This window comes from Arvicanthis niloticus, chromosome 23 (genome assembly GCF_011762505.2).
Source record: "Arvicanthis niloticus isolate mArvNil1 chromosome 23, mArvNil1.pat.X, whole genome shotgun sequence".
NCBI classification, from domain to species: Eukaryota; Metazoa; Chordata; class Mammalia; order Rodentia; family Muridae; genus Arvicanthis; species Arvicanthis niloticus.
The window spans coordinates 6,274,145-6,302,099 of record NC_133430.1 but is presented as its reverse complement, the minus strand read 5'-3'; the positions used below and the strand labels follow the sequence as shown (position 1 = coordinate 6,302,099).

General features: G+C 55.6%; 1 protein-coding gene across 6 annotated transcripts; it reads left to right on the top strand.

Annotated features, from left to right (window-relative positions):
* On the top strand, nucleotides 1–27,653 carry Inf2 (inverted formin 2). 6 transcript variants are annotated; one of them, XM_076921011.1, is made up of 24 exons: nucleotides 1–149; nucleotides 11,506–11,905; nucleotides 13,399–13,514; nucleotides 13,589–13,748; nucleotides 14,235–14,268; nucleotides 15,162–15,303; nucleotides 15,788–15,929; nucleotides 16,089–16,847; nucleotides 18,047–18,192; nucleotides 18,342–18,403; nucleotides 18,812–18,914; nucleotides 19,088–19,173; nucleotides 19,610–19,710; nucleotides 20,501–20,571; nucleotides 20,648–20,755; nucleotides 21,034–21,104; nucleotides 21,823–21,943; nucleotides 22,288–22,452; nucleotides 22,641–22,743; nucleotides 22,911–23,126; nucleotides 23,684–24,310; nucleotides 24,395–24,479; nucleotides 24,822–24,878; nucleotides 26,986–27,653. In XM_076921011.1, exons 2-23 carry the CDS (start codon nucleotides 11,515–11,517, stop codon nucleotides 24,832–24,834), a joined length of 3,822 nt encoding a protein of 1,273 aa, XP_076777126.1. In that variant the 5' UTR covers nucleotides 1–149; nucleotides 11,506–11,514; the 3' UTR covers nucleotides 24,835–24,878; nucleotides 26,986–27,653. The 6 variants fall into 6 exon arrangements, with proteins under 6 accessions (XP_076777126.1, XP_076777127.1, XP_076777122.1 ...); XM_076921007.1 differs by lacking the exon at nucleotides 1–149 and adding an exon at nucleotides 9,662–9,828; XM_076921012.1 differs by lacking the exon at nucleotides 24,395–24,479 and having other exon boundaries at nucleotides 2–149.
* The last annotated feature ends 302 nt before the right edge of the window (nucleotides 27,654–27,955 follow it).

Sequence of the window (27,955 nt, the reverse complement as noted above, 5' to 3'; positions counted from 1 at the left end):
CCTCCCCTTCCTCCCTCCAGCCCCGCCCGGCCCGCGAGCGCGGTTAGACTGTGCGGAAAGCAGCCGCGAGGCCGCCGCCTGCAGCCCCAGACGCTCCGGCGCCGGGACACAGCACCCTCCGTACCACCTCTCGGCTGTGCCCCCACCCGGTAAGTCCGTGGCTTCGGGCTAGCCTGGAACCCAGAGGGAAACCGAGTCTGGGGGCAGTGAGGGAAATGGTTGGGGTTGAGGAGCGGACTGCCGCGTGTGCACCAAGGTGTCCAAGAGCCTGGTCCCGCGCTCTTGGCCCTCGACTACGGGCTGACACGGAGATGCTGCCCACTGCTCGCAGGGTGTTTGCCCGGGGTCGGACTGGAGGAGTTCCCCTACCTTGCGGCTACCACATCCTGACCATGAATCAGCCACAGTTGAGAAAATAAACTTCAACTGGAGGTCCGCCTCCCGGGTAGCACAGTGCGAGCTTACGGCCCCGCCCTGACAGCTAGCTTCTAAAGATGCCCGCGGTGGGCTAGGGCAGGCCCTTGCACACCACTGGCAGATCTGAGGGAGTGACACAGCTCTGTTTCTTGTGGCAACCTCTGTCAACCCCCCATCCTGGGCAAGGACGCTGGGAATGAAGGCGATCTTCGTAGGAAAGCTGAGCGGCCCCCAACTATGCTTTGGTGGACTCCCTAGAGGACCATGGGATGGAAAGGGGTCAATGGGCCTGTGTGTCCAGGCTTCTAACCACTCGGGGCTCCATGGCACACGGTGACAGGTTGGACACATCAGGAGTCAGTGGCAAAAATGACCTGATCCTGCCTTGGTCTCCAGGTCAGTGCACCCACTAAAGCTTGCATGCCCAGGTTGAAGCTAGAGTTAGGAAGTCCCTCCTTACCGGTAGTCCTGTGACATATGCCTTCTCTGGGACTCAGTTTCTTCACCTAAACCTGAAGGGTGAGGAGAGTGGCTCAGACTGGATCCCTTCAGGGTGTCACCCAGGGCAGAGAGCATTTGGGAAGCAGACCCTGTAGCAGCCCTCTATAGAAAAAAAAACAAAAAACAAAAAAAAAAAAAACAAAAAACAAAAAAACAACGGGTCTTTGTTCTAAGGCTGGAGACTGAGGCTTCCCCTGCCCCATCCCATTGACTCCGGAGCAAGTGTTCAAGTTGACCTAGCTGGGTCCCCCTAGGGTCAGGTAGGATTTGGCCCTGCCTGGCTCTGCCTTCCTACCCTTTCCCTGCACTCTCCAAGCTCCTGTCCGCTACCAGGCAGGGCTACCCTCCACTCACATACCCAAGCAGGCTGTTAGCAAGGGTTCTGCTCCTGAGCAGTGAGGGGTTAACCTTCAGGTGAGGCCCCTCACTTTGTGGGGGTGCTGATGGCTGTCGAGCTAATTGCACACATCTCCTTGTGCTGGGACCTGAAAGCACCTACCTTAAATAGACTCTGTTCACCTTCTATCAAAGTGCACTTGTTACAGGGGAAAAGTTTTCAGGCTCCTGAGAGCTGTTGGGGGAGGCAGGAGAATTGCCGGATGGTGGGTGAAGGTGCCACCTGTGGGTGCAGGCAGGCTGCTGCTGGGCCATTCTGGGCAGGGATGGTGGCGTTCTCTAGAGTAGGCTGAATCTTTGGGCTCTATGAGGGTGCTAGTGTGTTGGTTCCCGAGGTCTGAAGGATGGGGTCTGATATTATACTACCTGACTCTACCTCTGTCTTACACACAGGCAGGTGTCTAATAGGTGCACAGTTCCCTGGCCAGTGAACATTGTGGTTGGAGAGGGTATGTCTTTGGAGTCAGTCTCTATGGGGCTACCCCTGGGACCATAAGAGAAACAGGCCTAGGGACATCTGATGTGGATAGGGAGGATGGACCCCTCCCCCCCCAATCACTAGAGGTGTGAGAATGGGGCCCTAGTATGTGGCCTTCACCCTGGTAGCTTGACCTAAATGAGGAAGGTCTTGTGAGAACCTTCAGACAGCCTGGGCATTGAACCAAAGTAGGATCTGTTCACAGCTACCCCTGCCCAGCAACCAGCACATGTCAACTCCAGCTGTATAGGAACTAGGTAGGGGAACATGCCGGCTAGGCCTATGTTCCCTGTGCCCTGTCCTAAAGTGATTACATAAGGAACAGGACAGGAGCTAATTAGTGCCAGTCCTGTGCTGGGGCTTACCTCCGTCATCCCTCAAGCACTGTCCCCAATCCCTACTCTTCTCACCTCCCACAGTCTGCGAGCAGGTCTGCCTGCTAACAGTAGTCAAGCCAAGGGCTGCTGGGACCCATCTGGCCCTTTGGCTCTCACTCTGGAGAGTATGTGAGCTGCTGTCTGTTCTGACAAGAGGCACTTATAAAGCCTGTGCTATAAGCATCAGTTCCTGTCCCCACATCACCCCCAGGAGGTCATACCCAGTGATATGCCACACAAAGCCCTCTTACCCCCGTACCCCCTATTATAGAGGTGTGAGGATGAGGCCCTGATATGTGGCCTTCACCCTGGTAGCCTGACCTAAGTGAGCAAGTGCTCACCACAGGACAAGGTCTCAGGACGGAACACTGCAGCTCAGAGAGTCGAAGGCCTTGTCCTGGTCAGGTAGCCTCTGCTGAGTCTCTAAATGGGGGCTGTGAAAAGCAAGCTCACCCTCCAGTCTCACTCTCCTCCAATGACTATAATAGGACCTGCTGCCTAGACACCTAGTGCCTGGGTTCATCAGGCATTGGTAGGTGGGGTTGGGTGTGGCTGAGGGGGGTGTCATAGTTAGGGTTTCTATTGCTGTGATAAAACATCATGACCCAAACTAACAAAAACAAAAGACAACCTGAGGAAGAAAAGGTTTACTTCATCTGACAGCTCCCGGGCCACATATCAGGGCCTCATCATCACACCTCTATAATAGGGGGTATGGGGGTAAGAGGGCTTTGTGTGGCATATCACTGGGTACGACCTCCTGGGGGTGATGTGGGGACAGGAACTGATGCCTCCATCACTGAGAGAAGACAGGGCAGGAACTCAAGGCAGGAACTGAAGCAGAAGCCAGGAGGATGACTATGTATTGACTTGCTTCTCATGGCTTGTTCACCCTGCTCTCTTATGGTACCCAAGACCACCTGCCCAGGGGAAGCACCACCTTCTGTGGGCCAAGCCTACCCACATCCATCACTAATCATGAAAATGCACTGTAGACTTTCCCAGAGGCAATCTGATGGAGGCATTTTCCCAGAGGCAATCTGATGGAGGCATTTTCCCAGAGGCAATCTGATGGAGGCATTTTCCCAGAGGCAATCTGATGGAGGCATTTTCCCAGAGGCAGTCTGATGGAGGCATTTTCTCAGCTGAGGATCCTCTTCCTGGATGACTATAGCGCTTGTGTCAAGTTGACTAAAGAGTAAGCAAGACAGAGGGTGTGCACTGAAGGCCAGGACCCTTCACCACTGTTTGAGGACAGGATGGCCAAGGCTGCTTCCCCGTCCCACCCTCACGATGGCTTTCCTTTCTGTAGCAGGCAGTCAGGACAGAATGGGGATGGAAGAGTCCAGAGAGGAGGCTAGGTAGCCTCTACAAGTCTCTGCTCCTGGCTAATTCCTGTGTCATGTGGACTCCTGGGAGGGCAAACAGGCTTGAGGAGGGCAGCCTGATCCCCAGCAGAGGCCTTGGCAAAGTCATAGTACCTGGGCAGCAGCCCCTGCCTGGGCTGTCATAGCATTCCACATGTTTGCAGAGCTGAACTTGCTCAGAGCATCCCAGATCCACATGGGTCCTGCGTTTCCATGGGCTCTGCCTCACCAGCAGCATGTGTGGCCTGTACTGACAGACAGAGTTCCTGCTGACTGGAGCCTGGGTGTGAGGTTCTTAGTGGATGGGAGGCCAGGGAAACTCCCATGAAGGAGTGACGCCAACATTAAAGCCAAGTACTGAAGCCAACCCAAGGCCTAGTGTGTCAGGAGGATCATACATTCTTGCTTAGACAGTAGGAGGCAGAGGCTACCCAGGACCCACCACCTCCAACCAGCACCATCTCCCAGTCCCAAGCATGTTCCTCCCCCGGCACTGACAGGAAGTTGGCCCTTGCTAGTGGTAGGTGTGGCCTGAAAGCCACCTGGGCGCCTCCAAGCTTTGTAAGGCAGACTGACATCTCTGTGGCTCAGTCTCCCTGCCAGCCTGGTCCAGGGCTCCAGATGCCCTGGGCTGAGGTTTCCCTGTGTCCTTGCTTCTGCTCCAGACACAGCTCTACTGCCTCCTGCATCCACAGGGAGGTAGACAGCCACTCCCACCTGGCCTAGGCTGGGAGAAGGGTGCTACCTGCCCCATGCCTCTCTCTGTCTCACAAGTGACCTGAGAACAAGACATCTCTCTCAGGGACACCCACACAGAGGGCCCAGGCTGTGGAGGTATAGACAGGAGTAGGGGCTGGACCCTTGGCATGTTACAGAGTTCCGCAGCAGGTTGCAAGGAGATGGGCTGTCTCTAAGACGGATAGGAAATGGGAGGTCACCTCTGAGACGGGCGAAGGGTAAGCAGTAGATACGTCGTGCTTACAGGCCTGATGGTTTTCATGCAGACAGTGCTGGCCAGCCAATCCATGCCGAGTGTCTGGGGCTTCTTGGTGAACATCCTGGCCAAGAAAACCCAAGTCCAGTGTGGGCTGGCTCTCACAGGAGCCTTGGTGTCCTCATTTCTCAGCCAGGACTGTGAACAAAATAGGTACCCGGGCTGAGGATCTTGCTCACCCGGTTGGGCCTGACAGTCTCCCTGGGGCCGGGTGGCTAAGGAATGCTGTACGGGGCCAGGAAGACTTGAGCTCAGAGCTAAGAAGATAGAATATCAGGGCACGCCGGGCAGTGGTGGCGCACGCCTTTAATCCCAGCACTTGGGAGGCAGAGGCAGGCGGATTTCTGAGTTCGAGGCCAGCCTGGTCTACAGAGTGAGTTCCAGGACAGCCAGGGCTACACAGAGAAACCCTGTCTCAAAAAACCAAAAAAAAAAAAAAAAAAAAAAAAAAAGAATATCAGGGCACAGGCGACCCTGTGCAGTAGGTGCAGTTAAAGTGACATTCTTTTCTGACAGCTATGATGCTGGCAGTAACACGCTTGCCATCTATCCTATGAAGACAGGAACAGGAAGTCCGCTGGGTTGTCTAAGGAACCAGCGGGTCAGAGGTGAAGCCCTCTCACATGGAAGCGGCCTTGTCTTCTCTATGAGCAACCTTGTCTTCTCTGAGTGCTGGCTGCTGCCCCAGGCTGTGCTAGGGGACATGAGTAATGTCCCTCCCCCACTCTCTGTGTCTTTGTTTTCTTTGCCCCTGGGAGGGAAGCTTGCAGCTGGACACTGGCAGAGGGTGGGGACTTGATCTGGCATGTGGGTGGACAGGACAGCTTTCCCATCCTGGGCACGGACAGGGATGGGGCTGGACTCTGAGGGCAGACTAGCATACAATGCTTGCCCCCTGCATCCTGAGGGACAACTATTCTTCCCAGACTTGGAGAGGCCTTGCCAAAACAAAACCATCTGGGGGATCAGAGGGCACATGGAGCCTGTTGGAGGGGGGATTGTCCAGGAATAACTGATTTTGGAGAGAAAGAACCCAAGCAGATGAATTCTAGGGTGAGCCTGAGGTCCCCCACCTCACCCTCATGGCCACAAAGTCCTGAGTGCAGCCCTGCAGATGCAAGGAAGTTGAGGTTAGGGGCTGGGATCTATAGCACAGGAGCCCACAGCAGTAACCCTGCCTTCCTCCCAGCGGAGCCTGGCAAACTCAGAACCCTCGATCTGCTTACCTTGTTCCTCACCCCTCTGCTGAAAGGGCTCGGCCACAGGAGGAGCTTCCTAGCCCATGTACTCAGAAAGTGCCCTCACAGATGGCCACTGTAGTCATCATCCCCCTGTGCCTAACCACAGCCCTCAGAACTTCAAGAATGTCAGAGGGGGCCGGACTGTCAGAGTACATACACCTTTCATCCTTGTACTTTATACAGCTGGGGAGTTGGGCTGAGAAAGGGACCCCTCTAGCGACATTGCAAGTTCTAGGACAGCTTGAGTCCCCACACCATCCCAGAGCGGGTGGAAGTGAAAGCAAGCTTCCTGCCATGGGCGCCTCCACCCTTCCTGTCTCCAACGTTGCCTGAGGGGAGGAGGGCATTCTGAGACCACCCCCGTCTACCCACAGAATCCCAGACACTGATACCCAGCACCAGATGCTTTGTACAGGCCTTCCTCACAGAGAGCAGGGGCAGAGGGGTGTCCCCTTAGCCCAAGCAGGCACTTCCTGTTGACTCTATTGCCATTCCGGCAGGTGTCCTGGTAACAGTCCAGGTGTTAGCTGTGGTGGAAGCTCCACGGCCCTGTCTGTACTTGGCAACAGTTCCTTCATGCACACACTCCCTCTCTGGAGCCCGTATCAGCGCCTGTACCCTGTGCCACATACTAAGGCGGCCCAGCAGGAACCTCACTCTCCTCCCACACTCTAGATCCCCCACCCCACCCTCATGGCTGCAGACTCCTGAGTGCAGCCCTGCAGATGCAAGGAAGTTGAGGTTGGGAGCTGGGTTCTGTAGCACACTAGTTCACAGCAGTAACCCTGCCTTCCTTCCCTGCCGAGACTTGGGAATTGTAAGTCCAGGGTTCTATACTCTCATTCTGAGCCATGGTGACAAGAGCCCCTTAACCGGGCCATATGCATGCCATGTCTGTGCATGGGGACGGAGAATACATTTTGCTTCCTTGATGCCACGTGTGCAGATAGACTGCCTTCCTGAGTTGAGCCTCAGGCCAGCTGAGGTCCTCAGTCTGGTAGGAAGATGGCCTGCTGGGAGCTGAGACTGCATGGGAGGAAAGGTAATGGGGTCAGAGAAGGACAACAGGCTGTCCTGGAGCCCCAGGACGCTACCAGGAATGTGTGCACTTCTGCAAAAAAATGAGGGTTGTCAAGCAGTGGAAAAATTGGGCTCCTGGAAGATCTAAAAATACAGTGTGGCAGCCCCTGCCACCCAGTTCCGGAATCCCGCTTCTGCTGTTCCTCCCTCCCACCCATGGAAGACAAGCTCGCTCTTTTGTGTTTCCCCCACCACCACCCCCCTGCTGGCTCTAGGCCCAGTAGCACCCCAGGCCTTATTCTGGTGCTGGCAGAGTGCCCCTTCAGAGCTGCTTCTCCGCCCCAGGCAGCAGCCCCTCCAGGCATCCCCCTACCTGGCTTGTGCCTACCCTAGTCACTTACCTCTGCTATGGCTCATCGGCTCTCTAGTGCTGGTAGGGATTGCATGCTGATGGCAGCGCCCGCCTCCCCAGGGCTTAGGTGCAAAGCCTGGGGTGCTCCTCAAAGGATACCTGAACTCCCCGATGTGTCTAAGAGCCCCAGGCCCAGTGCTGCTGGCTGCAGGGCCTTCTGGCTCCTGGAACTATACTCCATGTTTTTCTGGAAATAGAGATGAGGAAATTGAGATGAGGCGTCTGTGACTTAGGTTCCTTAAGGTGTTGGGACACCACCACCACCCCTTTGGGTGCCAGGTGACCCATGCAGGACTTCCTAGAGGCTGTCTCTGCCTTGGTTTCCCTGTTTTCATGAGATCCGAGGGATGTGCAGTTGACCCTCCACCCCCACTCAGCTCCCATATGATTATTAGTCAGGGGCGGAAGCCTCTGGAGTTCCCTGAGTCAGAGGAGTTGCCCGGGCATGTGGGATGGGGGTGGGATGGAGGCGATATGCCAGGCTGGCCCAGAGCTTGTGGAGGAGGCAGCCAGCTATTACTGAGAGCCACTCTCACAGGCAGTGGCCCTGAGGCCTGCAGCCCCAACCCTCCCCTGGGAGTCCTGTCAGTGTTGAGATCTGGTCTGGTTGCCATAGACCCTGAGGGAGACCCTGCCTTCAGGAGTAGTCTTAAGTGGAAGGCCTGGCCTGCACCTGTGGAAAAAGTGATGCTTAAGAACCATGTGTTCCAAAATACAAACAATCAAAAAAAACCATGTGTAAGCTAGACATGGTAGTGTGCACTTTAATCCCAGCACTCTGAGTTCAGTGTCAACCTGGACTGTATACCCAGTCACAGGCCAGCCAGGGCTACATAGAGATACCCTGTCTTTTTTTTTTTTTTTTAGAAAGAAAAGAAAAACAAACATATATGGGTAAGGGACAAGCTGCCCTGAGCCCCTGGATCTAGGGACTGTATCTGCAAGGCCTTGCCCCCTGCAGTCCTGTAAGTGCAGAGGGAATTGTGTAAGTAGATGTCCTGATCCCCATCTGCCAGAGCTGGGCTGTGACACCGGCCCTTCTACCCCAGGATGCTGACTTCCTGTACTGGGTCATCCCCTACACCTTGGGCAAGGCCAGGATATCCAGCCCCTCTGAGTCCCTACCAGGTCTGACTCAGAGTCGGACACTTGGCCTAGGCCGGGAAGTGGGAAGGCCAGTCACCCACAGGTGCCATTGAAACAGCTGTGTGCCAGCTGTGGAGGCACACACCTGAAATCCCAGCGCTTCAGAGGCACATAAGAGGTTAGGAGTTTGAGGGTCCATCTCAGCTGCATAATGAGTTTGAGGCCAGCCTAGAGAACATGAGGCTCTGTCACCAAGACAACAGCAAAAAACAGCGGCAAGTATTCTAACTTCTCACTCCGACCACTGGCTCTACTTCTATTTGAATCACTGCAACCAACCCACTTTGCAGATGAGAGACAGAGAGACAGAGAGACAGAGACAGACGTGCATGCATGTGTGTGTGTTCGGCCCCAGCCTTGTTTGGGTACCAGTACCTTCCCCCAAAGATTTCTGGAACAAAGGGGTCAACCTCAGCTCTTTCAGAGGTTCGAAAGCAGGCAGTAGAGGGAAAGCTTCATAGTTTCTATAGGGAAGAGAAAAGGAAGGCCTCATGGAGGCCAACAAGAAATGGGACTGTCATTTAGGAGATTTGCCTTTCTCTGGTTGGTTCTGAGTTGGAAATATGGCCACAGGGAATGCAGTCTTTCGTTGATTATTGATCAGGTCCCAGCTGTTGGTCTTCCTGGTTAAAGGTGGACTGTGGAATGGCTGGGTGCTGTCTCAGGGCTAGCCACCATCACCTGTCCACACTCAGTATCATCCTACAGAGAGGCAGGCAGCTGGCACATACCACAGAGGAAGGAAAGGGTTCCTCACTTCAGCATTTTGGTTTCCAGGCAGACTGGCTGTCACAGATGAACACAGCCATTATTAAGGCTTTGGGGACATAGCTTACCATCCCCCAACACAAGTTACCCAGGACAGTGTGCATGAATCTGGGGTCCCCTCCACAGATGAAGAGGGGAAATCCCATCAGGGATGTGGGGCAGGTATGGGGGTGGGGGGGAGGCAGGATTCCATCAGAGAGTGAGTCCATAGTCCTGGGACAGAGTATACACAGGGCATAAGCACTGGCTAGTACCAGATGGTCAGTTGTGAGGAAAGCAGGTACCCACCTTTGTGTCTAGGGTCCTCAGGCTCTGGTGATTCTGTAGCTCCAGAAAGATTGGGTGGGTTCAACATGAAGGACCAGGGCTACTGGCCAGAGAGAACTCTGGATGCCAGAGCCAGGTCTGGCTGAGTTCATACTTCGGCCACTCAGCCTGTGCCAAGGGGACAGGGCCTCTGGCCAATGGAGGCAGGGATGGGGGTAGGGAGGCACCTCTCTGGGCAGCACAGAAGCTGGGGAGTGTGCAGAGGCCAGTCAGCCAGCTCTGCTCCACGGTGAAGCATCCACACCTACCACCAAGACGTACTTCAGGGGCAGTACGTCTTGTGACACTGCCCAAGAGGGTGACAGGCTGACAGCAGGGATGAGAAGATGGAGACAAGGCCCTGAATGGGTGGGCAGAGGCAGCCGTAAAGTCTTGCGTATCTGGGTGAGTAGAAGGCTGGCTGGCTGAAGGGGGCTTGGCTGAGAACTTGGTGAAGGCAGAGATCAAGAGTAGGACCCTGGGTCCTCACCCAGTAAGGCACAGCGCAGAACCCAAGCTGATCTACTTGGATATCCCTCTTACCTACACCACAGGCAGGAGAAACAGCCCCAGCCCGGTCCCAGTAGCTGAGGCAGAGATGCAGAGAAGGAAAGAGGCTTAAGCAGGCAGAGTGGCTGGGCTGAAATCTGCCACGGGGGTTCCAGATCCCTGCTACACACCGGGCTGCTTCTAAGAGAGACCTACTGGCCACTGGCATTTCAAAGAGTGGGGAATGGGGAGCCAGGCAGGAGCTTTGTCAGTACTGCTGGGTAGGTATGCTCTGGGGCACCCACCCGGAGCAACAGGGTCTTCAGTGAGGACAGCCAACACCTAGGACCCAGAGCCACGCTGGCAAAATGCCTGAGTCGTACTCAAGTTATGGACTGAGTACCTCTTCAGCCTGGGGTCCACTTCCCTCAGAGAGCAGATTAGACCCTAAAGCAATGTGCACTGACCTCCCCGCATCCAGTGGGTTCCAGGAACACTTTCTGGGGTCCCATCTATATGAATGTGGGCACAGGACCAGCCTCCCAGCGTGCTGCCTGCAGTCCTTCACCTATCAGCAGGTAGAATATCTATCTTGTGTCCTGTGGAGAGTGCAAGACTGGGACCTTGGGATGGCTTCGACTATGGGAGCTTGTCCCACCAAGCTCTTTCCCTCCCACGGCTCCACGCTGCCTCTCTCAGATGCTAAATATAAGATCCCAGCCATACATGGTTGCAGGAGAGCCTGGGATGCCCCTGACCTTTGAAGCGGTCCCCAGAGGTATGATGGGGCAGCGTTACAACCAGCAGGGCCCAGGCTGAAAAACTGCACGGATGCAGGAGACTTCAAGATGCAGTTTGTCTACAATTACACTTTGGGGAAAGGCATTATCTGCAGAAGGTTTTAGGCCACACTTGGCTCTCTCTCCACTGGGGAGCAGGAGGGTCATTTCCTAAGTTGGAGCTGGGACTGAGCTAATGAACCAGGCGAAGTTCTGTGTGCTGAGGGACTCTGTTCTCTGGGTGCACCACCCACAGTCAAACTGAGACCAGGGGAAGCTGCCACCCACTCTGTTAAGCACTGGGCATCTCATTGTACCTAGTCCTCAGCCTGCTCCTGTGACTCGCCCCTCCTCCCAACACCCTGAGGTTGTGGGCAGTGGGAAGTGCCTGGAGCCAGATAAGGGAGCCCAGAGAGGCTGGTTTTGCTGTGTCACCACCTCGATGTCATAGCATTCCAGCTAGCATGGCTGCCTGCTGCTCTCTGACCCCAGCCTCTCCTAGTTGAACTGGGGCTTGCAAGGACAGCACAAGTCATGCCCAGGCACAGGTCGCTAACCTCTTGCTGAGCCTTGGGCACAGGGTCTTTGTGCATATGGTAGGACCTTCCTGATTGCTATTCAAATTCTGGCGAAGTGAGAAGAGCTTTTACTGGGGCCAGGAAAAAGTACCTGTCCCAGCCTTTCGTCAATGGCCCCCAAGCAAGAAACCTAAAAGAGAAACTGAGGCAGCAAACAGTACCTCCACGTGTCACTTACGCCCACGCTGGCCTTCCTCGGTCAGGCTGATGACCCTGTCCCTCTTCTGCTCCTACAGTTTGACAAGATGTCTGTGAAGGAAGGCGCACAGCGCAAGTGGGCGGCACTGAAGGAGAAGCTGGGGCCGCAGGACTCAGACCCCACAGAGGCCAACCTGGAGAGTGCTGAGCCCGAGTTGTGCATCCGGCTGCTGCAGATGCCCTCCGTGGTCAACTACTCGGGCCTACGCAAGCGCCTGGAGAGCAGCGATGGCGGCTGGATGGTGCAGTTCCTGGAACAGAGCGGCCTGGACCTGCTGCTGGAGGCGCTGGCACGGCTGTCAGGGCGTGGCGTGGCCCGCATCGCGGATGCCCTCCTGCAGCTCACCTGCATCAGCTGTGTGCGTGCAGTCATGAATTCACAGCAGGGCATCGAATACATCCTCAGCAACCAGGGTTATGTGCGCCAGCTCTCCCAGGGTGAGCTGTGGGCCGTTGTGTGAGGGCATGGGGACCTGAGAGGGTTCATGGGGAAAGCAGCCCCCAGGTGAGCAAGGTGGAGACTGCTCACCCTGCTCAGGCCTCCAGGTCCCCCAATCCTTCCACCAGCTGGCTCTAGTTGTCTCCTCAGTTCTGTGACCACCAGCCCTGTGCTGGCTGTACCCTCTGGCCTCTGGGCCCTGGTATAAAGAGTAGGTCCCCACATACACTCTGCTTGGCTCCAAACCCTGTAACAGCTCAGCCACAGTCCTCCAGGCTTGGCCCATACTGCTGATGGTACCTCCCCCGGCCTTCCCTGGTCACCACCCCTCGGTACCCAGTAGGTCACCCCTGGCCACACCTCCTGCTTCTGCCTCTGTGTACCTCAAGAGCAGTTTCTGGCTTATTGTAACACCTTGACCGTGACAAGAAAACTAAGGTGGATAGCAGTCTTCATGTGTCCCTCAGTGGAAGCAACTAGGTCCAACTGGAGCTTCAAGACCTTCTAGGGAGCAGTGACTAGTGGGATGGAGTCTGTGAGAGACAAGAAACCAGAGGCTGCCTGAAGTGTTTATAAACAGATAAAGAGATAAAGAGAGTGTGTTCCATGGGTGAGGTATGGGGAAGGGGATGTCTCAGCGGGCCCATGTAGAGGCATCTCTCCTGTGAGGGACCAGTCACACACCGGTATAGTATAGAATAGAGTTTATTGAGGGCATGGGTAGGGGAGCCAGGAGGGTAGTAGAGGCAGAGAAAGAGAGGGGGGGGCAGAGGAGTAGAGAAGTAGAGGCTGGCCATGACCACATGGAGAGAGAGGAAGGGGATAGGGGACAGAGAGGCAAGAGTGTAAGAGTAAGAGATTAAGAAAGAGGGTAAGAGAGTGAGGAGGAGGCAAGCATCCCCTTTTATAGTGGATCAGGCCCGCCTGGCGGTTGCCAGGTAACTGTGAGGAAGAGCATACCTGGCTATTGCCAGGTAACTGTGGAGGTAGAGTTTAGACAGAATACTAACACTGCCAATATATCTAACCCAGGACCCACACCTGTCCACACCAGTTGTAGTCTGTCTCCCTAGCCTGGACCTGATTATACCCCTCTATCAATCCCTTGTGGGTGTTCTCAGCACAGTCAGATGAGAAGCACCCGTAAAACTTCCCTAGCTCAGGATGCAAGAACTCACAGGGATGAAGAGGCATTGCAGGTTGTCAGGAATGCAGTTGCTGTCAAGTTTGGAAAAAAAATAAGCCTAGAGCCACCTGCAGGGGCTGGGCTGGGCTCTATAGACTCCAGGTACCTGCCCCTGCCTTCAAGCCTTTTCCTGAAAGAAGTGAAGTCAGCTTACTGGGAAAGATCAGTATGGCAAAGGCTGGGCCTTGAAGTTTAGCTGGAGTTATCATCCTAGGCTCTAGCCCTGGATTGAGATCACGGGTGTGTTAAAGACTGTTGGGGGAAACAGGACAGTGGGCCTCCTGAGACGTTTCTGACCCTCCACAGCCCTGGACACATCCAATGTGATGGTCAAGAAGCAGGTGTTTGAACTGCTGGCTGCTCTGTGCATCTATTCGCCTGAGGGCCATGCACTGACGCTCGATGCCCTGGATCATTACAAGGTAAGTAGTGGGAACCCGGGCCAGTAGCACAGAATCTCCTGCTGGAGCACACCCTGACCCCACCCAACCTGCAGATGGTGTGCAGCCAGCAGTACCGCTTCAGCGTCATCATGAATGAGCTCTCAGACAGTGACAATGTGCCCTATGTGGTCACCCTGCTCAGTGTGATCAACGCTATCATTCTGGGCCCTGAGGACCTCCGCACCCGCGCCCAGCTGCGGAGCGAGTTCATTGGTAAGTGCCCTCACTGGCTGATCAGGCTTCTAGAAGACCTCCAAAGTGTCTGCTCGGCCAGCCCAGCTTGTGCCATACCCCCCGGGGATGGGGGACTGCACCAAGTCCTTCCCCTACTCCACATCCCCTAGGGCTCCAGAGGAAAGCACTGTTCCAGGGTCTGGGTACCTCCTACCACCACGGGCTCCTGTGATAGATAGAGTGTCAGCACCAAGGGTTCTGGTTTGCAGGCTATGTGGGTTGTAGGGGCAGATAAAGGGCCTGCTTCCAGTTCTAGCTCTGCTCCTTCAGACAATGGTCTCTGAACAAACACGACCCTGTATCTAGACCTTGTTTCCTCTGGAACTTTGAAGATTCCATGATGGTCTTAAAGGAGGGAGAAGGGAGGTGAAGGAGAGTGAAGTCCTGTGGGACAAGGAACTGGAGAGGGAGATAGGTCAGAAGCAGTCTCCAGACTTTCTAACCCCACCCATCCATCCATCTCAGGGCTACAGCTGCTGGATATTCTGACCCGGCTACGGTAAGTCCTTGCTGCGGCTATTCTGCCAGCTGCTCCCTCCCCAGCCCTTCCTTGGGGTTCCAGCCATCTGGCCCAGGTAGCATCTCCAGATGAGAGGTTGCTTCTAGGAGTGAACCTAGGACTCAGGCTAGACACCCTTCCTAGGCATTGCCCATCAGAGCCATAGTCAGGACAGGGCTTCCTGTCGACTGAGGTTCGGACACGCAGCATGTCGTAGCTGTAGCGTAGCACACACACTTCTGATGGTTGCTCGCCATGCTCTGAAGCCCTGGTATAGCGCAGCCTGGCGTTTGTCTGGTGACCCTGGCCTCTCCAAAGGGAGTCCGTCCAATTGAGAGCCCAGTCCTGACTATAGTCGGGTCAGACCCCACTAGGGGCTCTTTACTTTCAGGAAGTTAGTGTGAGCAGCCTTTGGGGCAGACAGGGAGGTACCATTGTGGAAGTGGTCCAGGTGTGAAGCTCTGGGACCTGTCTTCAGGTGGGCAGTGAGGGGGTCAGTTACTGGACAGGCTGAGGTGATGTTGGCATCGCTCCTGACATCTGACTCAGGCTAAGCCCCTCTCATGTTTCATGGTGGCCTATCTCAAGTATGATCTTGACTATGATTTTTTAACCCTCCACCTGAAGGCGCAACCCCATCCTGTACCCATCATGGGAATCTATCCTACCCTGGCATCCCGGGAGATGCCAGGCAGCCTGGCAGCGTGAGGCTAAGACCCGTGAATTACCATTCAAACTGCCATTCAGGCTGCAGAGCCACAGGCTGGCCACAATCGATCAACCTGGGCCTGCTAGGCCCAGTGTGCTCCCTAGGGCTGCGTGCAGGCTGGATCTGTGGGGAGGGTTTCCAGTGGGACAGCCGCTGAGCTGAGACGGTTATCCATCTCCCTCAGAGACTTGGAGGATGCCGATCTGCTGATCCAGCTGGAAGCCTTCGAAGAGGCCAAAGCGGAGGATGAAGAGGAACTTCAGCGTGTTAGCGATGGGATCAACATGAACAGCCACCAGGAAGTCTTTGCCTCCCTGTTCCACAAGGTGGGGGGACTTGGCTATCTAGGCCCAGGGCCTCCGTTTGGGTTGGCCCCATGATGGCCGGGGCAGCAGCACAGAGCTGGTACCATAAGGCAGGGGTTGGGTTGTCCTGGGAAATCGGTTCTGATGCAGGTCCGGGGACCAGCTTCCAGAGATCAAAGCTGTCCAAGCTGGCTGTGCCTTCCTGCATCGCAGCGAGGTAGCCATTACTGGGGGCTCCGACCGAAGCCTGGTGAGGAAGGTTCGGTAGACTGAACCTACCTGGCCCTCAGTCTCAGTTATTGAATGTAGCAGCTCTCATCTGGGGGTGACAGTGATAGGTAGAGAGCAGGGGTGCCATTTAATGTCTCATAGTGTGCCTCAGTGCCACCAGTAACCCTGCTATTGAGTCAGTCATCACCAGGGCTTTCGTGAAGTGAAGGAGCTATAGGACAGGATGCCCCTGGCACATGGTGGGATAGCCATTTGTCCCTTTTGGTCAATTCAGGTGAGCTGTTCCCCGGCATCCGCCCAGCTGCTGTCAGTGCTGCAGGGTCTCATGCACCTGGAGCCTGCTGGCCGCTCAGGCCAACTGCTCTGGGAGGCCCTGGAGAACCTGGTGAACCGGGCCGTGCTCCTGGCCAGTGATGGTGAGAAGCTGGGAGGGCCAAAGTGTGCCGCAGGGCACGGCCTGGCGCGAAGACCCCGAGGTCTTTGGCTATGTGGGGAGGCCATGTGGGAGGTGGCCACCCTTTGCCTGTTTCCATCTCTGGCCCTCTCCCTTGACTCTGCACACTTCCTTCCTGCAGCCCACGCTTGCACCCTGGAGGAGGTGGTCGAACGACTGCTGTCCATCAAAGGGCGGCCCCGACCAAGCCCCCTGGACAAGGCCCACAAGAGTGTCCAGACCAACTTAGTCCAGAATCAGGGCAGCTCCTCCCAGAACACTACTACTCCCACGACTAAAGTGGAAAGCCAGCAGCCAATAGTGGCTGCTCCCTGCCAACGTGTGGGCAGCACCCAGAGCTCCAGCGTTGGCATAGCCCCACCACTCTCCAGCTCCACCCCTGTGCTCCCTCCACCTCCACCTCCCCTGCCAGGCCCAGGGATCTCATCTCCCCCAGCACCCCCTCCACCCCCACCTTTGCCACCTTCTTTACCAGGCTCAGGGACCATATCTCCCCCTCCTCCTCCCCCTCCCCCCTTGCCACCCCCTTTACCAGGCTTAGGAACCATATCTCCCCCTCCCGCTCCCCCCTTGCCACCCCCTTTGCCAGGCTCAGGGACCATATCTCCCCCTCCACCCCCACCCCCACCCCTAATCCCTGGCATGTGCCCAATTCCTCCCCCTCCCCCACTACCCAGCACAGGCCAGATCCCTCCACCTCCTCCCCCGCTGCCTGGTTTCTCTGTCCCCTCTATGGCGGGTGGTGTGGAGGAGATCATTGTGGCCCAGGTCGACCACAGCCTGGGCTCGGCCTGCCTCCCCAGTCACCGCAGAGTGAACCCACCCACCCTGCGAATGAAGAAGCTGAACTGGCAGAAGCTGCCATCCAATGTGGCACGAGGTGAGCCCCTCCCTGTTCCAGCCCAGCCTCTGAAGAGGGCAGGTGCATACTGGTCATTCCTTCTATGAGTGTTCACCATTCATGCATCTACCTTTGCTTAGCCAAGGCAGCCAGCCCCTGTCAGGGCTTAGTTCCTCTGTGTCTTGCATGAGAATAAAGGTCACCTCAGAGGATATAGTCGCACCCAGTACACAGCCCTATGGGTTATAGGTGTCTGCTGCTATAGGCCTACCCTTCCCTCTCGAAGGTTCTTAGCACAGTGGCCTAGGTGTCAGGTGCTGAAACCGAGAGAAGGCAAGCCAGGGAGAGACCTGGTCACCTACTGAAGACCCCCATACTCGGGAGACCCTTCCTCAAGCCTCCGGAAATCGCGACCACCCAAAGATCACAAGAAACCATACCTGGATGCAATCAGCAGAGGTTTATTAGGGAAAGAGCCGGCGGTCAAAACAACAAGCTCTTTAGCTCCAAGAGCAGGGTTTTGGCCTCGAGTGGTGGGTTAAAGGGTCTTTTATAGCATGGGGTGGGGGAAGGAAGGCATTTTCGCACGCTTACACATGAATGGTTGCATTTTCGCACGTTTACACATGATTGGTTGTTTTACAAATTTTGAACATAGCACTGGGAAGACCAAGGGAGGGGTAACCAAGAACAGTGGAACATTTCAGAGAGTCTAGCCCAAATGATCTAGAGTCATGTGAAAATCACTGCACACTCATTTTTCTCAAAAATGTGGTTTTTACCATGCTATTGTGTCCTATCCTGCCATTTACCAACTATTTCAGATGAACTATCTTTCGGCTATAGACCCACCTAGGTGGCAGCATCTTTATCTGTGGTCAGGAATGCCTTCCTGCCTTGGGCGAGGCTTGGGGAATGTAATCCAGCAAGTGTCCTTCACCTGAAATGTGAAGGCCTGAAATCTTATTTTCAGTTCCGAGTTCTGTAAGGCGAAAATCTACACATATTTCATAAAATGGCCTTTATAATTTTTCACTCTACACTACCAGCATGGACGTATGTGCCTGCAGGCATGTACATAGCCTGACAATGTCTTGGAGGGTACATGATTCATTCAACCCAGGCTGGGCTCCAGGTGGCGTCCTGTTCAGTCCTCCAAGGCCTCGGCACAGCTGCCTCTGGACCCCCAGGCCCACATTAAGTGTGAGTTTCAGCAGAGTACCTTGACTACCCCTCAGAGCGCAACTCCATGTGGGCAACACTGGGCGGCCCCTGCACAGCCGCAGTGGAACCGGACTTCTCCAGCATTGAGCAGCTGTTCTCCTTCCCCACGGCCAAGCCCAAGGAGCCCTCTGCTGCCCCCGCCCGGAAGGAACCTAAAGAAGTAAGACTAATGACGTGTGTGTGTGTGTGTGTGTGTGTGTGTGTGTGTGTGTGTGTGTGTGATGTCTGTGTGTGTCTGTATGTGTCTGTGTGTGTCTGTGTGACATCCTCTGCCCACCCTCCAGATACCAGCTAAAGGGGGGTTTCTAGGTCACTTTTCTGGACTCCAAGAAGAGCCTGAACCTCAACATCTTCCTGAAGCAATTTAAATGGTGAGTGAGGGATATAGTGTTGTTGCCAAACTCAGCCCCAGCGAGCAGCCAGCTCTGCCCAGCATCCCAGCCCTGCCCAACAGTGCCCTCTGCAGGCTGGCCAGGTCCATGCATGCTCCATCCCCAGAGCCAGAGGCTGTGGGTAGCTACCACAGACTCTTATCTAAGATTCCTACATGCCAGGGTACAAGCGATGCCCAGAAAATCACTGATAGACTCCTAGGCTATGGACAAACTATGGCCAAGTCAAGGGAAGACAGTCCTGCCTCTCAATTCCCAAATCCTTACCTGAGAGCCCCCTCGAGTAGCTTCTCGGGTGCCCATCAGCCATCCCCATCTCTAAGCATGGCAGGAGACAGGGAAGGGGAAAATTCATGCTTTTTGACCCCTGTCCTCAACCCTCTCCAGTTCCAATGAAGAAGTCACCAGCATGATCCAGGCTGGAGACACAAGCAAGTTCGATGTGGAGGTCCTCAAGCAGCTCCTGAAGCTCCTTCCAGAGAAGCACGAGGTGAGCCGGGGCCCTGACCAACCCAAGGAATCAGGGAGAGCAAAGGTCTGACCCATCTCACCCCAGTGGAGACCCACGGAAGGCCAGGGCCACCATGGAGCTTCACAAGGACCTGAAGGTAGGCAGATACTGGTCGGTCAGACAGCTGGTTTCTACATGTGGCCCTCCTGCAGATTGAGAACCTACGGGCGTTCACAGAGGAGCGAGCCAAATTGGCCAATGCTGACCAGTTCTACGTTCTCCTCCTGGACATCCCCTGGTGAGCACAGCAGCCCTGGGATCCTGCTTAACCTATGAGGAAAGAAAGATGGAGAGAGTAGGCAGGAGCCAAGCTTGGGTGAGGGAGAATAAGTCAGGAAGGCAGCTGTCCCTACAACAGAGTCCCTGGGGCTCAGGGAATGAGTCCTCTAGTCTGCCATCTAAGTGTGCTCATGTTCTTCCTCCCCTCTCAAAGAGCAGAGGTGAGGCCTCATATGTCCTGAGGCCAGAGTCTTCCTGAGAAGCTCCTAGCATCCCGGGCTGGTAGCCAGTTGCCTGGGTCTTACTTCTGTCCTGGGGACAGGCCTAGAAGTGTATACATTCTCAGCCCAGGCCAGGGGAACCCTCCCTCTGCCCACCCACCAAGGGCAGAGCATGCTCCCAGTGGCAAGCATGGTGGAACCTCCAGGCCCTAACCCCCTACCGTGCTGCGTCAGCTACCAGCTGCGTCTGGAGTGTATGATGCTGTGTGAGGGAACTGCCATCGTACTGGACATGGTGCGGCCCAAGGCCCAGCTGGTGCTCACCGCCTGTGAGAGTGAGTGGGGCCCAGAAGCCTATGGGGCTGGGAGGGACAGGCCTTCCATGTGTGTTGGCCCCTACTGGAGCTGTGCCATGATAGCTGCCAAGAGCTAGTGAGGTGCTGACTTTGCCACCAAAACCCAGTCACCTCTGTTGCTACCACATCTCACACACACGCACACGCGCACACACACACACACACACACACACACACGGTCCTGTACACTCACTTATTGCACACTTGAGTGAGGACACATACTCCATACCCACAGGCACAGCATGCATGCACATATACCTGTATACAGCCACTCACACACAAACACACACAGAGACACAAGGGCGTGCATACACTGACAAGTATACATCTGCCTTCTGTGAACACAGAATGACAGAGCCCTGCTTGACCACAGACCAGGGACACAGATAGGCTCACTTCTCTCAGGAACACAGCATGGTACATCCCTGCTCCCATCTCAGCTGCTGAGCTGGGAGGGTCCACCCTGCCACCCATGGGACGGGGTCGTGAGAACTTGGGGGGAACACAGATTGGAAGAAGCTCCTGTAGTATTCCAGGGTCCTCACCCAAAGTACATGGTAATGGCCATACACCTGCCGGAGCTGAGAGTCCAGCAAACATGGACATCGAAGAAAGTGTCCCCAGTGTCCTTACACCTATAGGTGGTGAAGGAACCCATAACCCCATATAACCCCTGCCTTCTTTCCTTCCTGGTGCTGTGATGGGCCTGGGGTACCCCGGGATACCCGGAGGCTTCGGGCCTTCCTTCAGCCCTGCTCCTCCATCACAGGCCTGCTCACCAGCCAGCGGTTGCCAGTCTTCTGTCAGCTGATCCTCAAAATTGGGAATTTCCTCAACTATGTAAGTCAGAGCTGTCCTGGGGCCCACCTCCCACCACACCCTGAGAGTCAGGGGGCTCACTTCCTATCCCTCACAGGGCAGCCACACGGGAGATGCAGATGGTTTCAAGATTAACACTTTGCTGAAGCTCACAGAGACCAAGTCCCAGCAGAGCCGCGTGACGCTGCTGCACCATGTGCTGGAGGTGACCTCTGGGGAACCTGTCGGGTGGGGTGCGGTGCCTCCGTGGCTGCCCCTACTCTGTCTTTAGGCCTCTTATTCTTGAGACTGAGCCACAGCGCTGCCTGTCCTCAGCGGGCCTTAGCTCCACCACCCCCATTCACATTGGGACAGACTCAAGGCATGATTCAAAGGCCCTGGGAGGGTCAGAGAGCTGGTGGGCTTCTACTCATGACTGTGCAGGGTGATATCCTGCACAGGCTCAGGACCAAAGGGGAGCTTCCTGGGCACACTGTGTTACAGGAAGTGGAGAAGAGCCACCCGGACCTCCTACAGCTGTCCCGGGACCTGGAGCCGCCCTCTCAAGCTGCAGGGTGGGTATTCCTGCCAGCCCAGTGCCTTAGCAGCTCAGGCCCCAACCTCTGATTCCAGCCTTCTCGACAGCAGGGTCTGGTACAGCTAAAGCATAGCCCTGTGCCTCAGGACCACTCCAAAGATGCTGACTTTCACTGTGGGACAGGGCCGTGTCAGCTATAGCTGTGTGACTTAGATCAGAACATGAAGTTCAGAAGGGACAGGGGTGACAGTCCGGCACAGTCTCTCTATAGAGTAAGCCTTCCTGACAGCATAACTTAGGTCACACCAACTCACCGTGTAGATGAGGAAGCTGAGGCTTGGGAGTGGTATTGTCTTGGGTCTCACCACCCAGCAAGCAGGCAAAGTCTGTGCTGCCGTGTTCCACTACCTGGGGGAACTTTAGGTTCGGCAGCTGCTGGGCCTTTAGAGCTAATCAGGCAAAAATGGAAGTGGGCCCAGCAGCTTTGTTAAGGCTCCCAGGTATGCCCAACATGACACAGGCCCTATTCTACAATGAGGGTCCAGCATCTTGACAGGACTGGCTGAGCCGAGTGTCACTAGAACATCCTAAGCATACAGGACTGACTAGAACCTGCAATGTGAAAAGTGTGAGGGACCGAGGGACCCAGGGACTGTAGTAGGGTATGTAAAGAGGCCTGTGTAGTCTCAGGGACTGTGCAGTCAAGGGCCCGATGTGACTGCTGGTCAGCTTGACAATCCCATCTTGCCTCTCAGAATCAACTTGGAGATCATCCACTCAGAGGCCAGTACCAACCTGAAGAAGCTTTTAGAAACGGAGAGGAAGGTATCCGCTTCAATCCCTGAGGTGCAGAAACAGTATGCCGAGCGCCTCCAGGTAAGCTGGAGAAGAGTATGTGTGGCTGACAGTAGAGTATGCGCTCCCAGTACGTTCCGTGAGGGAGCGCAGATCCTGGGATGTCCAGGGATGTGTGGGACAAGTGGGTGGGTGAGCAGCTCTGCTGGTGAACACAGGCCAAGCAGACAACAGCCTGAATCAGCAGGGCAGCTACTCTGGCTCCTCTGTGGGCTCCCTGGCCCTAGGCTGAGGCTCCCAGGTACACCCAGCATGCCACACACCCTGTTCTGCATACAGACCTCTGCCTAAGGGTCCTGTGCCTGCCGAAGGCCTCACCAAGCATTCTCTTACTCACTGTTAGTGACTGAGATTTATGTCCCCAGGCCAGCATTGAGGCCTCTCGGGCGCTGGACAAGGTGTTTGACGCCATTGAGCAAAAGAAGCTGGAGCTGGCTGACTACCTGTGTGAAGACCCCCATCAGCTGTCCCTAGAGGACACGTTCAGCACCATGAAGACCTTTCGGGACCTCTTCACCCGTGCCCTGAAGGTGTGGTGGGCCAGGGGGAGTTCGGTGATACCTGAGACCAGAGTGGGGTTCCCAACCAAGCCAGGCAGAATTTGCCCCTGTGTTCCCAGCTGTGGCTAGGTACAGCCCTGAGCTCCACTCTGTCTGTCCTTGGTATACCCACTGAGGGTCACTAGGTTGAGTGACAAGGCTCCTGTCTGTCTGAACAGGAGAACAAGGACCGGAAGGAACAGATGGCAAAAGCAGAAAGGAGAAAACGGCAGCTGGCGGAGGAGGAGGCACGGAGGCCGAGGGGCGAGGACGGGAAGCCTGGTGGGTCTCCAGGGCAGGTGGGAACAGTTGCAAGTCTCGGGTCCCAGATGGGGCTGCTTGCCTTCCTCTCCCAAGCCTTGCAGGGTTTCTGCAGCTCTCCTAGAGGTTCCAGGGGTGGCCTCTGGATCTCTGAGCAGCTCTCTAAAGTCTGTGGCTCTGCTCTGCAGTCAGAAAGGGTCCTGGGAAGCAAGAAGAGGTGTGTGTCATCGATGCCCTGCTGGCAGACATCAGGAAGGGCTTCCAGCTACGGAAGACAGCCCGGGGCCGGGGAGACACTGAAACAAGTGTCAGGGTAGCCCCCGCAGATCCTCCAAAGGCCACAGATCCTCCAAAGGCTGCAGATCCTCCAAAGGCCACAGATCCTCCAAAGGCCACAGATCCTGGTGAGACCTCAGCCTGTGACCTCCCCACTCCCTCCCATCATTTCCACCTGTGCCTGCCTCCAGGAAGCCTTCTGAGACCTGAGGACCTTTGGGGACCCTACACACAATGCTCTGGAGATGCTTGGGGGCCGGGGGTAGGATAGTGAAGACCCAGTTGGCACAGCTCTGAAAATGACCTATGAGAGGACCATGCCCTTCCTAAACATTGTCACCTTTGGGTGGCTGGGGTATGTGGGGTATGATGGTCCACTGCTGACACCCCTGAGTTCAGGGCACCTGAGATGTTAAGACAGGCAAACCTTTGGAAGGGCTTCACTACTGGGATTCTGGAAATGGATGTTTTTTTGTGGCCCATTGGGTTATCCTCCTGTCCTCCATGTATGACCAGAGTGAAGATACTGCCTTCCCTTGGCCCATAGGAAACCATGTTGGGGAGCTCATGAGTCTGAAGTTTACAGTAGTTTAGGAAGGTTCCAGGTCAGGAACACTTCCGGAGTGAGGCCAGAATGCCTAAAACCCTGGCCCTTACCCTTATGGACACATCCCTCTATCCACAGCAAGTGCCAGCAATCCTACCCAGGGCACAAACCACCCTGCCTCAGAGCCAAGCCTGGATACCACAGCAGCTGGCGAGCCACAGGGCTGGGACCTTGTGGACGCTGTAACCCCCAGTCCCCAGCCATCCAAGGAGGAAGATGGTCCTCCAGCCCTGGAGAGGCGTTCCTCCTGGTATGTGGATGCCATCGACTTCCTGCCCCCTGAAGATACCCCGAATGCCCAGCCCTCTGAGGGGGTCTGGCCAGTGACTCTAGGAGATGATCAGGCGCTGAAGCCCCTCGAGTTCAGCAATAAGCCCCCTGGAATTGCGAGCTCACACCAGGACACTACAGATCCTGAAGCCTTGGGGGGCATCCACCGAGCGGAGGCTGACAGCACCAGTGAGGGACCAGAGGATGCAGCTGGGCGAGCACAGAGCACCCACCTCCCCCGCACAGGCCCTGGAGAGGATGAGGATGAAGAAGACACAGCTCCAGAATCCGCACTTGACACGTCCCTGGACAGGTCCTTCTCTGAGGATGCAGTGACAGATTCCTCAGGGTCTGGTACCCTCCCCAGGATCCAAGGCCGGGTCTCAAAGGGGACGAGCAAGCGGAGGAAGAAACGTCCCTCAAGGAACCAAGAAGGTAACTGGGAGGTGGGCGTTGGTGAGCAAGGCTGGGGGACAGCTGGGTCTGAGCATGTGGTTAAAGCCGACTGTCCTACAACAGGGCCTGGGACCTCTCCCTGCTATCCTGCTGGTCCCTCCCTTACCCCTGCGGGTACTACAGGCTCGACCAGCATCCAGGAGAGAGGGTGATTGAATGGGGCACAGCACTTCACACAAGAGGGCTGCTTTGGGGGCCACTGCCTGCATCACTCACCTGCAGATTCCTGCCTCCACACCCCTTCTGCAGGGAGTGGAGCAGGGTAGCTCTTGGCTCTTTGCTGCTGCAGGGTGGTCTGACATTAAGTCCCTGGTTGCCGCCTCCTTTTGTCACCATGACCAAAGAGTCGGCTTCGGTCTGGTGGTTAAGTTTCTGACCCTGACCAAGAGTGTTGGCATGGCTAGCCTGGCCCCCACAGATCCCACCACCCTAAGTTCAGGGCTGCCCCGTGTGCTAAGCTGATGAGTGTGTTTCCTTTATTTGAAAGCAGAGTTTGCCCCTGATTCTGATGATATTAAGGCAAAAAGGCTGTGTGTGATCCAGTGAGGTATGTATGCAGCCTGGCTTGTGTTCACTAATGACGACAGCGGGTCCCGGGGCCTCAGCCTGCCGCCTGGTCCTCCTGAGCACTAACCTAGCTTGTCTCCAGCTCTCTCGGTACACCAGCAAACCCCTCCCTTGGCTCACGGTGGTGGTGCCTTTGCTGTGCTGCCTTGTTAGAGAAGGCCCAGCTGCCAAGCCTTGCCTGCCCAGGGTCTCCTCTCTCTCAGCTGGAGACAACCTCAGAGCTGAACTCCAGATGGGCTTCCAAGGCATGGGAGATAGAGCCAAGCTGGGTTCCCTGTAGAGTTGTGGGCTCTTTGGGGATGGTTGCTTCTTAGTCCTGCAGGACAGACTGAGGTTGTTCCTATCCGTGTCTCAGCCCTACCCATGGTCAAGGTAAATGCAGCTTTACTAATCCCAGCTCCCCAAGAGACAGCTTCCCTCTGCATGGGGGCCAATCCTTCAACACTACTCCAGCTCGCCTGTGGTCCAGGTTATGGTCAAGCACATGTCTGAAAAGATTGTACGGAAATGGCTGTGTTGAGTGCAGATGCCGCCAGAGGCAAAGGTGCAAGGGCCTCCCCTCCCTGTAGCAGGAGCAGAGTTGGATTCGTTTAGATTCCAGGTTGTCTTAGTTAGGGTTTTACTGCTGTGAACAGACACCATGACCAAGGCAAATCTTATAAGAACAACATTTAATAGGTTCAGAGAATCAGTCCATTATTATCAAGGCGGGAGCATGGCAGCATCCCGGCAGGCAAAGTGCAGGCAGAGCTAAGAGTTCTACATCTTCATCTGAAGGCTGCTAGGAGAAGACTGGCTTCCAGGCAGCTAGGATGAGGGTCTCAAAGCCCATACCCACAGTGACACACCTACTCCAACAAGGCCACACCTACTATAACAGGGCCACACCTTCTAATAGTGCCACTCCCTAGGCCAAGCATATACAAACCATCACACTGGTCTTCCTCTTAAATGCCATAGTGGGTCTTCTGGGCCTGCCTCATGGCAGGACGACCAGGGCCAATACATGACCCAAGACGTTAAAGATGAATTGGACCAGCTTGGGGCCCTGTTCCATGGCCAGGCATCATGGATGGAGGAAGGCCTGGCTAGGACAAAAAGTCTGGCCCCATCGTGAACTGTGGGAGCCTGAACAAACCCCAGACACCTCTGACCCAGCACAGGGGCCCTGGGCCTGCCTGCCTGGCACTCTGAACTGCTGGCCACCAGGCTGAAGTCTCAGGATCGAGGTACAAGGATAAGGTCTGTTGGTGCCTTGTAGGCAGGAGCCCCAGGGGGCTCAGAACACAAGTTTACCATTACTTGTGGCCCAGCCTGCACAGTGGTCTTCCCTCATTTTTCCAGTGATGTTGATCCTGCAGTCAGGACTGCCCCATTGGGCAGTACATTTCGATGGAGACCAGCTCCTGTGTCCCTGGATCGGCAGTCTCTCCATGCCGAGCACCTCTGTTGTAGCTAACTCAGACCTACTACACCCCTGCCTTGGTTGGCTCATCTCCCTACTCCCTACAGATGTCCTAATAACACTCCAGGCAAAGCTTTGACAGATAGCCTTTACTCCGCTCCTTTTCTCTTGACTTCTGGGCAGATTCTCAAACTCAAGCCTCCAAGGGAGAGCCTGGAACCCCACCCACCACTGGTGAAAAAGCAGGCTTTTTAGGCAGCTCAGAGAATGTTGGGAACAGGGTTTCCTATAGGCTCAGGTTTGGTGGCAGTTTCAGTGTGTGGCTGCCAACCCAGGGCCCTCCCTGGTCAGTACCCAGCCAGAGCAAAAGCAGGAAGGACCAAGTCTCGCTCAAAGGACCCAGTGAGGCTGAGTGAGAGCAGACAGTAGGTATGGGTCTGTGAAAAGTAGGCCGTTTGGAGCCCACTGAAGACAGTCCAGACAGGCGTCACACCTGATTGTGACAGCCTCCGAGACAGCAGCCTGCAGGAATCAACTTAGCTTCATCCACTGAGAAGGAATCTGGTACCAGAGTGGACCCGGATACACTTCAGAGCCTTGGCCACGGCAGTGGGACCCTTTACTGGGCACCTAGAGCTTCCTGAGAAAGGCCGTTCTAACACTACCGTTTCCTTCCTCACAGGCCTCAGGTCCAGGCCCAAAGCCAAGTGAGTGCCCTCATCGGCTCAGCACATCGGCAGCTGCTGCATGTGCTGCCCGGAGAGGCTCTTCGGGGCCAGGCTGGGACTGGGCCCCTGAGAAACCCAAACTCTGTGCCTTACCCAGCCAGGATCCTTGGGAGCCTTGGCCATTGATGCTAGGACCTGGCCTGGCGTCACCCTGGACCCCCTGCACGCTCATAGCCTCTCCATCTGCTTTTGCAAACCACTGCCCACCCCCATCGCATGCACCACAGGGGTGGAAGGGAGCCTCCTGTCTGGCTCTAGGGAGATGGGTACAGACACCTGTAATGGGCTGAAACATCCCGCACACCCCAGGACTCAGTTGATTTTTTAGCTGAGTACTGTTTTCTGCATCTTCATTCTGCTGTGGCTGAGTTGGGGTTAGTGAGGGCCTGCGGGGATGCTCATTGGAAGTGCTCTGGGTAGGACCTGGCAGGTAGGCCCTAGGGAACAAACAGAAAAAGTTCATCTGTACAATGGGTGGTTACCAGACCATAGCAGCCGTCACCTCCCTCGGTGTCTGCCCAGTGGGGAACGAGCTGCCCCTGCTCAGCCCCTCTCAGCTGTGCACTGTGGAACCTGCTGGCCAGCAGGGATTTTAACCAATAAAGAGCAACCTTGTCTGTCATGAGTGGTATTTAGACCATTGGAATGAGTAGTCGCATTGGGAGAGGGATCTGGCTCCTCTTCCCGTCCCCAGTGGCACTGGGGTGATGGGATTTAGTGGAGGGAAGTGGATGGGAGAAAGGGTAGGTAAGAGGGCATGGTGACCTCAATGGCCGAGGACTGCTCCTCTCCTAGAGGTGGGAAAGGAGCAGACGAGGAAGCCCATGCATGCTGCTGCCCAGCCTGAGTGGTCTCTTGGGTCTGCAGATGCACTTCCCCAGCAGATAGGGTGAGGCGTGAGGACATGTACTGATGGTCTTCAGC

Excerpts from the sequence above, each read along its gene's own strand:
- Inf2 (XM_076921007.1), top strand. The coding sequence starts at position 9,763 with ATGAGAAGATGGAGACAAGGCCCTGAATGGGTGGGCAGAGGCAGCCGT. Across the intron at positions 13,515-13,588 it reads ATGCCCTGGATCATTACAAG|ATGGTGTGCAGCCAGCAGTA; the intron begins GTAAGTAGTGGG and ends CCCAACCTGCAG. Across the intron at positions 21,105-21,822 it reads CCGCCCTCTCAAGCTGCAGG|AATCAACTTGGAGATCATCC; the intron begins GTGGGTATTCCT and ends CTTGCCTCTCAG.